A 12,120-nucleotide genomic window follows, 5' to 3' on the forward strand; every position below is an offset into this window, starting at 1 on the left:
CAACTCAAAGTAATGAGTTATACATGGCAAAAAATAAGGATAAATGGAGGTTTTGACTTGGGATCAATGGAAAAATTTTAATTTAATTAATGTACTGTAGTTATAAATTACAATATATGTAATGTAAAAGTAGTTTTTATTTTTATTTTTTTGAAAAGTAAACTTCTATTAATACTCGCCCCGGCAAATCGCCGACGGCCAATATGTACAAGATTTACAACAACTTAAAAATTACACCAATCATTCCATATGATGTTCATATGCTTCATTCTATTCTTAAACCAAAGATAACTTAACGTCTTGAAACCAAAGATAACTTAACGTCTTGATGCTTTGAATGATTATGATGGTTTTTGCTTCAACAATAAAAGTAGTTATTTGCTAGTATAGTAATGAATCATTTTTGTTAATTAGGCCGTTAAAAATGAAGAAACAAAACCTCACATCACATGTAATGATGAATTAACAACGGCCCTAATTGGCTAATTTACCTCACTTAATTTGATACACCTCAATTAGACGTTTTTATTTACAATTTTTCTTTGGAAAAGATAATCCTGAAGTCTATATAATACATGTCTACTTCGTTGAGATTCGGACTTTAATAATCAACCTCACTCACAAAACACACACTCTCTCTCTCTCACACACACACACACACACACACACACACTCATTTTCACTCACACACACACTCATCCATAAACACACACAATGTCATCTTATGTACCTCCACACCTCCGCAAATCATCAGCCGCCACCGCCACAACAACCACCACCACCAAAACCACCACCGCCACGTCAGCAACCCTAGAAAACCACAAACTGAACTCGAATTCAATTAACAATGCGTTTTCCAATGCAGCTTCGCCGCGCCGGAACTCTACGAACAACCACAGCCAACCGTCGCGAGCCTTAGCTGTACCTAACGTAGTTTTTCCTCAATGGAAGCCTTCCGAACGCGTTCTCCGCCTTAAACCTGAGCAGGTTTTCCTTTACGACGTCGTTTTTTATTTTGATTAGATTTTTAATAGCTAATTATGTTAATTAGTTAGAAGCTTATTGAGCTAGTTTACAGAATGATAACATTCTCATGTTGTGTGTACGTGTGTGTATATATATATATATATATTATGTACATATATATATGTGTTTAGGTTAGTTTAATATTGAACTGAATCTATTAGTTGAAGCTTATTGAGCAATTTCCAAAATGATAATATTCTCATGATATGTTAATAGATTTAGATTTATTAGGTTTTGTCCTCATATATATATATATAATATAAATATAATAAAACTAATAGAGTTAGGGAAGCACTGAAGCAGTTTGAGATACCGCCGTTTGAGGTGATTTGCAGAGTTGTAGTATTCTCATCTATTGTGCGAATGTAGCTATAACCTTTTTGAGGCATATATCTGATGATACTAGAATTGAATGCATTATAAGTGCCTATCTAGTTAAGATATAGGAATTCAGATACTGTCCTTGATTAGATTAGATGTATTACAGATTAGTTTTGTTGTAATAGAACTGATGAAGCTAGGGATGAATAGATGAATTTCAAGGTCCTTTTTGAGCTGACTCGCAAAATCCTAACATTTTAATTCGATGTACAAATTTTCTAGGTTTTAAGTTTCTAAAAACATATATATGATGATAACTAGTTTGAAATGTGCTAGAAATGCCTTTGATTAGAAGATGTATCTGTGATTTTGGTACTTACATGTTATGCATAATGATAACTTGTTTAAAATATGCGAGAAATGCTATTGATTAGAAGATGTATCTGTGATTGTGGTACTTATATGTTATACATGGCTTTAATACAGAACCTATGAAGTTAGAAGTTAGGGACACATTTTGAGGTTCAGCCTTTTGGTATGTATAGCTCATGAAATCCTAACATTCTCGTCAATTGGACAATTTTATTTGGTTTTAATATATATTTTTTGAGCGTTCTCACACTGGTCTCATTTCACTTTAACGGTGTTCTCACCGGAAAGTCACCCTATATATATTTATATATATAGTTATAGCCTTTTCAAAACATAGATATGATGATAACTAGTATGAATCAAATAAAAGTGCCTATTTGATTGAGATTTGGGATCTCTAATAACGGCTTTCAATAGACTGGATGCATATGTCAGATATTGGTACATAGACGTACAATGAGATAGGATGTAGGCCAGTAAGGATAGGAATTCTACATGCTCATAGAGAAGGGGCTAACCTATGCCTGAGTGAGTGTAACATGAGGATAATTATTGAGAATAGTACTGCATGTTCATACAATAATGTCAGGTCATTTTGTTTGCACAGAGGTTTTTGGCTGTTAAAGAAATTGTGGCAACTTGGTTATGCTCTTAAGATACTTAAAGGAGATGAAAAACTCAATTGTTGAGTGGTCAATTATTTATTGGAAAAATGTGGTTGCTGTGGTAGTTTTGTTTGAGATGTGGACCTAGATCTAAACAGCCATCTATTTCATTGTACATTGGATGAACATGTACTGTCTAGCCTGTATGAATCCTTTCACAATAAGTGTGACCTATTAAAAGTTGACTAGTTGGCTGTTGTGTTTTTTTTTGTCTCGGTTTATAACTGTTTATATGGCAGTAGTAATGTAGTATGCATTTTGTTAAAGGAGGGTCTGTTCTTGTTTTTTTTTTTTTTAAAAGTTGATTCCACAATCTGCAGATAGAAGAGGTCAGATTACGACTCAATGTTGATGTTACTGTCACTCCCGACTCTCCGGCTGCACCTGCACCAATTGAATCTTTTACAGACATGGTAAACAAATTTTGTTCTTGATATTCGAATTCTATTACATGTTGATATGCTTTTTCAATGATTATTTATTCTTGACTAACTGTTCTGAATCATTCTTTTTAACCCACGTAGTGCCTGGATGCAAGCATCATGAAGGATATCGCCATTCATGAATACTCCACACCAACTTCTATTCAGGCACAGGCAATGCCTGTTGCTCTAAGTGGAAGGGATCTTTTGGGCTGTGCAGAAACAGGCAGTGGGAAAACTGCCGCATTCACAATACCCATGATACAGGTACTAGTTCACTGAATTTGTGCTTATAACACTTTGTCCTCCACCCTTAAAAAGAAATTAAGCATAGTTGTATCATTGTCTACCATGAACTACCATTCGTATGATGAATTCTATATTTCCATTTCTTTGGATATATATCTTCCATGCAGCATTGTATAGCTCAGCCTTCTGTTCGGCGTGGAGATGGCCCATTAGCACTAGTGTTGGCTCCCACCAGAGAGCTTGCACAGCAGATAGAGAAAGAGGTAAGGTAACTTATGTTTGATCTAGTAAGACACCCTGTGCAGTTTTTTTTATAGTTTGTTAACAATCATATGCATTGTAACATATGTATACTCATTTGATCTCATTTTCTATTTTTAATTTGAGGTATTGAATATGGCAACTAGTGACATTTTTTGTTTTGATGTTGTTAAAGATCTATCTTGGTTTATTGCCTATGCTGTATACATACATTTCATTGTAGAATATGTTAATCTGTCTTAAGCTCTGATTCATTTTGTATATACTAGCATGTACCTGTGCAATGTGGCAAAACCAAACATTTCTTGGTCGGAAATGGATGGCGGATGCCGTGATTCGCCTTGTTTCACTTCACTAACCATTTCTACGATTATGGTTGTGTAAAATCAATTATATGGTCGAGTGTATTTATAGCTGGGTGAAATATATGTTTGGATTAAAAGTAATGAATCTTTGAAAAATGAGCGGCGGAGTAGTTAAAATCTAAGTTTATGTTTGAAAGATAAGTGGTTGTAATCAAAGTTATGGGATGGTTGATATATGAATGGTTGTGATTAATTAAGTTATGAATATTATATAATTTTTTTTTGGGAGTATAGTATGTTAAATGTATTATAAACTCTTAAGGAGTATAAATATAAACGTCTGATAAATTTTGAACTGTTAAAAAATTATTGACTTTGTTGTAACGGTCACAATATCGTATTATGGTAAATGGAAACCAGCTCTTGAGGTATGCACATGCTGATAGTGGTCTACATGTCTATTTTGTTGAGAATTGAAACCATACCTGATTTATTCAAGTACTTGTTATGGTAAAAAAAAAAAAAAAACTTAATTGATGTGTTGTGAACCTGTGATATAATTTGTTGAAGCTCATTTTTGTTGTATATGTTGAATCTGTACACATATACTAGCTTTATTTATATTGACCACCAATAGTTACAACTGATATCCACATCATATATGTTGTTTATGCAACCTGCATATGCAGAGTTAACACTTATTGTTAAATAAAGTTGTTTGATGTGGTTTAGTTTGATCATATTGTATGCATATCCTTTTTATGAAATTACATGTTACATGGGATCCTTACAGGTGAAGGCCTTCAGTCAATCATTGGAGTCTTTTAGAACTGCGATTGTTGTGGGTGGAACAAACATCTCTGACCAGGTGAATAATATTGATTTGAAGTATATATTTTGTAATCTGAAATATGCTGTATAATGTTGGTGCTTTGAGCATCATTATACATCGCAGACTATAGTATCGGTAGCATAAATGGAAATTCTGATGTTTTGGCAATTGGTCAATTAGTCAGTGGTCGCTTTCTTACCACTTTACAAGATACTTTCTCGTGCTCCTCCTGGATTTCAGATATATCACAAGTTCATACATTGTAATTCGTGTTTGGATATCTAACAGAGGTCTGAGCTTCGGGCAGGAGTAGAGATTGTGGTTGCTACTCCTGGAAGATTTATTGATCATTTACAACAAGGAAACACGTCTCTTACACGGATTTCGTATGTTGTACTGGACGAAGCAGATAGAATGCTTGATATGGGTTTTGAACCTCAAATAAGAGAGGTAAGCTGTGTTACATTGTCAACGTTTCCAAATTCATGCAGCTATTTATGTCTTATTGTTTTCTAAAGTAAATATTCTAGGTCCTTCATTATGGGTGTAGGGGAATGCTTTTTTACAATATGCGCTACTGAAAAAATGTTCCAGGGAAAACTGCAAATACATTAAAAATCCAATGTTAGGTAGTTAAATCTGAAACTGGCTGCGTTTTCTGTTGGTTCTATTAAGCCAGCTTACTATTAGACAATTTTCTTTCTCTCTCATATTATTGGAACATGCTTTGACTTTGGGTTTTTACGGCTTAATGATCATGTCTAAAAGTTTGTGATTTCCTAGTACACAAGCATTTTATTTTACCTGAACTAGATTACATGTGTATACAAGGTTTGTTTTACTCCTAGAATGTTGTAACACACAGGCCATTTTCAGGATTTCTGTTGTAGTAAATGGCTAAAATGATGTATGACTTACCTAGTTATTCATACATTCATATTATCATATAGGCTGGTAATTGATGAGCAACTAAAGAAAATTAATCTGTTTGCTTATATTTTTGTTTAGGTAATGCATAATCTTCCAGAAAAACATCAAACGTTGTTGTTCAGCGCGACTATGCCGGTAGAGATCGAAGCACTAGCACAGGTTCATCTGATTTCATGTTCTTTTGTTTTTGTCATTCTGAGTCTTAATCTTTTAATCATGATAGGAATGCATTAAACGCTTTGACACAAATCATCTGCACAGTGAAATTCGCAACTGTTGCTTGATAGCTTCATTTGAGTTACAAAACAATATATCTTCATGTAATGATTTATAAACTTCACTAACTAATCACTGCTAGTGGGCATATTGATATGTTGACTAGATCTACTTCATGACAACCTCAGTCATAGGTTTATTTACGAGATCCTGTTGAAGCTGTTCTTTTTTGTTATCTCATCCAAACTTCCTTTATATTATATGAATTTCAGGAATATCTGACAAATCCAGTACAAGTCAAGGTTGGAAAAGTTAGCAGCCCAACAGAGAATGTATCCCAAACTTTGGAGAAAATTACTGAGAATGAAAAGGTACCCCAGTTTTGATTTTAGGCGTAACCAAAATTGATTTATTTATGCTAATAATGTCAAACCGAAATAGTACATATTTGCTAAAAGAGTAATCTGAAAATGATAAGAGCAAAAGTTTAGCAGAAACCTGCACATGGCATGTCACGATACACAGATGCCGCTCCTTGTTTTTTTTCAAAGCAATGTTATCTATATGATGTCTTGGGTGATGCTTGAGCCTTGAGGTTTAATGAGCATTACGTCTTCTGTTATCTCTATGTCACATGCATGATGTATGAGAATACGTGGACAACTTTTATCTGGATGGAGTTTTTGTTGGTAAACATGTGTTTAGACATGGATTTGTATTGATATGTTTTGTTTTATTTCTTGAACGTCATACGAACTTACTCCTACTTCTAAATTACATGAATGCCTCGGATGGCGTTTAGGCTTTGGCTAATTCGGGTCGGTGTAAAATACTACATGATAACGTGTGTTTAAAAATGGAATTGTATAGGATTTCCTCTGTATTCTTGTACTTATTAGATTTCCCTATACTTTCAAGTGACTCCAAAGTCCAACCATCTGATTTCTTGGGTTACGTTAGTCTTTTCTCCCTTTTTAACCCTGAAATCAGCAACTATTGTAGCATTAAATAGTTTATTTTTTTGTTTTAGAACTTAAAATTTGTATGGCTCTACCAACTTTCAGACACTCTACTATCCACAAAGGCCAAAGCAGATGTTATCTTTGGTTGGAACAACTCTAGATACTGTAATCTATCTAATATCTTTGTATAGTCATCTTTGTCACCTAGAGATACGACTGCCTCAAAGATTCACATATTTCAGATCCAGTTCAATAAAAAAATATATGTTTTGTTGAATTACGAAGTGGTTCGGTTATGTTAATTTCCATGTGATTTTAATTTTGTCGCAGATTGATCGACTACTATCTTTGCTTGTTGAGGAGGCTGCACTGGCTGAAAATTTAGGCCACCCATTTCCTTTAACTATCGTATTTGTGGAACGGAAGGTATTGCAGATTTATTTTTACATATACTCGTATGGTATTGATGTTACTCCGAGTTTCTTGGTTGAGTTTTCTCTATCCTGCACCTGCATGTTAGTAATTTCATTAACATCTTAATTTTTTAATCCTTTCCTCTCGCCACTTTGATCCACCTAGCTTTTTTCCAGCTGCCATTAGGAACCACAGTTTTATACAGTATCACACAAGCTTTTCTTTATAGTTTATTGTTGGTAATGTAATGAATAGATTTTGGTTAATACTTTTACACTATCTTAGTTGAAACGGGTCCAATGGGATCAAAGTTGCCTAAAGTGTGTTCTTAATGCTCCTGACCTCTTAAAATCATCTATGGGAAGAATTTGATAGTCATTGAAATAACATTATGATGATCATCATCATTTTTCACACTGTAATTTACCGTTCATATAGAATTATAAGTGATGGCCAAAAAAGAGTTCAGGGTAAGCCTGGCCTGATTTGTAGTTTTGTACCCAAAATTACGCTTTAGGATTTTAGCTTGTCCCCCGCCCCCCCTCCTCTTGTCCCTTCTTTTCACTTGTGTGCATGTTTTGCTCCACTTATTTAGATCGAAAGCTATTATGTTTCCTGGGGTGATTGTGATAATCTTTTATCCACACAATTTCGTATTAATGCCTGGTATATTGCTCTTTTGGTATTAGTTAGTAAGTCTAAAAGCTTATGCATTCTGCATGTAGACAAGGTGTGATGAAGTTGCTGAAGCTTTGGTGGCTCAGGGATTAAATGCTGTTGCTCTTCACGGAGGCCGAACTCAGAGTGAAAGAGAGGGCGCCTTGCGTGATTTTAGGCATGGTCCTACTAATATCTTGGTATGTCACAGAACACCTGAGCAGCCTTTGTGATAACACTTCCACTATATAAGTTATGGTTTTTGTAAAGATTTACTAAAGTTGGAAATGGGTGGGTTTGGTAAGGGGTCAAATGGTTAGTTTTTTGTATGGTACGGGTTGGCTTGAAATGCTCTGTCCTAAGGTTTGTGTATATTGTGCCATAATATGATTTCAAGAAGCTCTATTATTAATAGTGTAGGAGGCTTCATGATTAAAAAAGATACTTTTGGGCACGTTTTGACCTTTTAGGCCCATTCGGCTTGTATCCTCAAACTATTTCTTGCTTTTGCCCGTTAGAGATAAAACATAACCCAGAAAATCACCATCTTGTATTGGTAAACTGTTGGTGCTTTGATCATAAAACACAATTAGTTTTTTAAAACTAATTATAATAGTGTAGGAGGCTTCATGATTGACACTATTTACAACACAATTAGTTTTTTAAACCAGCCTGTGCTCCTCCGTGGCTCCGTACAAACTTTCAATTAAATGTAGATATATTTTTGTCATTTTATCTTGTTTGCATTTTGATTGCTACAATATTATATAATGGGTAGACGGTTCAACTCAACCCTGTATTGTCCGTTTTGGTTTTATTGTCAGGTTGCTACAGATGTCGCATCTCGGGGTCTGGATGTTACAGGAGTTGCTCATGTAGTTAATCTGGACCTTCCAAAGGTATATCTTACTATAAAGATATAGATCAAGTCTCTAACTTAATTGTTGGGTGTGTATTTGTGGAAGTGATTGATGGGATGATGAATAACCGAATAATCAGTTAATCAGCTGTTATGACATGAACTGCAAAAGATTTTGTTTCGATATGCTTTTTCTGCTTTAAGCTGTGATAATCATATTATCTTTTGTTTAGGTTTTAGACATTTGTGAGGAAGTAAAAGTTCAATTGTAAAAACTGATCATTACTACTCGAAGTCACATAAAGTAGCTTATTAGTTCCAAAACACAAATTCACGCATGACACTCTTTTAATGATGTTGAATTACAGAACACTGGCATATCTATGTGCTATAGATACCTCTTTTCAAGATATACAGTCAATAGTATTAAAACGATCCGTACTTGGTATCTGATTTTTTTTTAACTTAATCTCAGACAATGGAGGACTACGTTCACCGAATTGGAAGGACAGGTCGTGCAGGATCAACGGGCCGAGCTACTTCATTTTATACAGATCGTGATATGGTGCCCCTTTTCTTAACCTTTCCTCCCCTTAATTTTTACTTATTACTCCCTGACCCATGTAAACTGCAACATCTGACCAGCCAAAAATCTCTAAGTCAAATTGTTATTAACCAAAAAGAAATGCACAATTATGTTAAATCATATTGCTTTTTATTAAGAATAAGTGATGTCAAATTGTTCTGACTGATTTACATATGCATGGGTAGACGCGGGCCATAAAATCGTCTATTTGAGTTGATTTAAGCACATAATTTTCACAAATTGCCACTTTTAGTAAATGAATGAAATTAAAAGCTTGTAGTTTTCCTGTAGTCTTCTCTTATATGATAATATTTGCGCATACCATTGTACATAATTTCCTTTATAGTCAATTGCTTGATGCTAATTGTTTCATATTTTACTTCTCTTTCAGTTCCTAGTATCACAAATAAGAAAAGCAATAGCAGATGTTCAATCTGGGAACACCGTGGCTTTTGCCACCGGCAAGGTAATCTTTCTATCTGATCAGTCATTACAGATATTATTATTGTATAGAGTTAGTAGCTTCAACCCTTTACCTATAAATGGGTCAGGTTTAGCTAGGTCTTAAAAATATATTTGTATGATCATGATCTCCTCAATTTCCTTTTATGATCCATATATGGTTTTTTGTAATTATATATAGCGCATCAGTTATTTTGCAGAAGTAATAAATTGGATAAACAGTGTTTACAGCCCCAACCCAACCCACTTGTTTTGACCCATCACCAAACACGCCCATTTTATAAAACTCGCTATAGTGCATATCATAATCTTCTATGTTCTTCCAACTTTATTAGTTGCATAATCTTATGGTCATTATAAAGTATAGATTGTGAAATATAGAGTTGCCGATTTTGGCCTGTTTATATACAAATGACCAAAATGGATCAGATAGTGTTTATGCTTTATGTATAATGGGTTGTGTGGGTCACACATGTTGAAAGTCATTTTTAATACGTTTCCTTTTCAATGGTTTCAATCCAAAGAAGTTTATATTATTACTGGAATAGCATAGTTGTGATTGTTCTCTACATATTAATCATATTCAGAACTTAAAAAGAATAATAATCTGAAAATGTTTGTGTTGCCCCAATCCAACTTGTTTTGACTTGTTACTCACCCGCTCACTTTGCTACCCCTATGTGGATATCAATACGCTCATCAGCTCATGTAATATACAGGTTGCTAGGAGGAAAGAGCGGGAAGCAGCTATTGCTCAAAAAGAAGCAAGGATTTCCCAATCGAAGCTTTCACCCACATCCATTAATGTAGAAGACAAGTACAAGTACATGATTGCCCCTGCAATGATCAAGAAAGAGGGTTCTGCAGATGATGCTTGGGACGATTAATACTACAAAAATTGACTTTCCACGTTCCCGATCCTTCTCCTGTTAAAGTCCTACCACTAGTCTTTAAAAAGAAAAGGAAATCTTTTTGGCCTTACTATTCAAACGTGACAACAATAAGGTATAGAATCAGAGGTTGGTAGATAGTGTAGGCTGTGTATAATTTGCATTTTGAACTCGTATCTTAGGGTATAGACATGGTTGAGAAAAAACTTCATATTATTACGAAACCTTCTTTAGTCTTGTCACGTGTATCACTGTCCTTGATGCTTTGTCGCTTCCATTTAGGATTTTTGGAGTTTGACATTTATTATCCTTTATAAAGGGGGCCATATCACTATACGTGTAGGTGTTATAAAAAGGGACCTAACTGGAATATTGGAACCAAGAACCGGATTACCTGTTTGGTGCCAAACAGGTTTTAGACCCTTTTCAAACTTTGGGCTTGTGATTCAAACCTGAATTTTGGTGGGGAAAAACGCCTCTTCAATAAAGTAAAAGAGGTGAAAACTGTTTTTTTTGTCCAGACCGAGTTTTGTATTTGATATCGGCAACCCGACTAGTTATGCTTGTTCGGGTTTGGTGTTATGGTTATTGCCCTGAGTTTGCACACTCCTAGAGTCCTAGTAGCAAGCAAGGCGTACAGGCTTTATGGACCTTACCAGTATAGGCGATGGCTGTATGGTTAGGTTGACGCTCTGAAAGGCTAGGGCTACTTTTGTTCTGAAATGTTATTATCTGTCGTAAAGCCTTCATTTGTATGGATGAAGATTTCCGTTTCTCCTTTGGTATTCCCTAATCTTACCAGCAAAAGATGGAGGATTGCAGCATGCAAAATCTGGTTTATCATGAGTTGGATTAGCCAATAACCCAACAACTTATAGTGGGTGATATTTCACTTAATGACTTACAGGAAGTGGTAGTCCATGCCTAAAAAGTAATTTATCTTGTATTAATGTACTTATATGTACCCATAATCCCATACATACTGTAAAAGGTTTTTATACCCATGCTTTTGTATAGTGTGCCTGTACTTGATTGGTGGATGCATGGGCTTTTATCTTAGATGAATTACAATAGTTCATTTATCAAGTCCGTTCGACTAAAGTTAATTCTGTAATATGAAATTCCAAGTTTGTATTAATCTGCCGAGTACATTCAATCAATTAATTTCAGCAGTAGTGTAAACATTGATTAAATAGCTCGACAAGTGGTTTTTGCTAGATATTATCTACAAAACATAACAAAACAAAGCAGAAATGATTTAAACTTATGGTAAGTGATTTTTGATAGAATTTATATGGAAAATCGTCTGTCACATGAACTTTTCACAAAATTGAGTTTTGGTTGATGGATATTAGGATAATATATATGTATAAAGATATAACTCAGCTTACCAATTTATTATGCCGGAGTTTGTTTCTGGTTTCTTGTTCGGTATCTGGTCATGTGATCTAATAATATATCCTCTGAATCAGAAATAGCTTGTGTGACTTCATTAAACACAAAAATAGTACAAACGATTAAAGCTTTCATGACCATCTTGGTTTTATTTTCATGGGGAAATTTATACTTCAAACATAAAAATAGACATCAGGTTTCAAGATGAAATCTTATAAATTCGACATTCCCTTGTTTCTAGCTTCCCGTTTGTATTAAGACCTGATAAGATTTTACTGACGTACTTGAAAAGTGTT

General features: G+C 34.6%; 1 protein-coding gene across 1 annotated transcript; it reads left to right on the forward strand.

Annotated features, from left to right (window-relative positions):
* Positions 1-650: 650 nt before the first annotated feature.
* LOC122582683 (ATP-dependent RNA helicase DBP2-like) lies at positions 651-10,653 on the forward strand. Its single transcript, XM_043755110.1, has 14 exons — positions 651-987; positions 2,705-2,797; positions 2,909-3,073; positions 3,223-3,318; positions 4,415-4,489; positions 4,742-4,903; positions 5,462-5,542; positions 5,872-5,970; positions 6,892-6,987; positions 7,701-7,832; positions 8,457-8,531; positions 8,967-9,056; positions 9,469-9,543; positions 10,259-10,653. The coding sequence occupies exons 1-14, from the start codon at positions 715-717 to the stop codon at positions 10,424-10,426; spliced, it is 1,680 nt and encodes a 559-aa protein (XP_043611045.1). The 5' UTR covers positions 651-714; the 3' UTR covers positions 10,427-10,653.
* Positions 10,654-12,120: the final 1,467 nt, after the last annotated feature.

This window comes from Erigeron canadensis, chromosome 9 (genome assembly GCF_010389155.1).
Source record: "Erigeron canadensis isolate Cc75 chromosome 9, C_canadensis_v1, whole genome shotgun sequence".
Lineage (NCBI taxonomy): Eukaryota > Viridiplantae > Streptophyta > Magnoliopsida > Asterales > Asteraceae > Erigeron > Erigeron canadensis.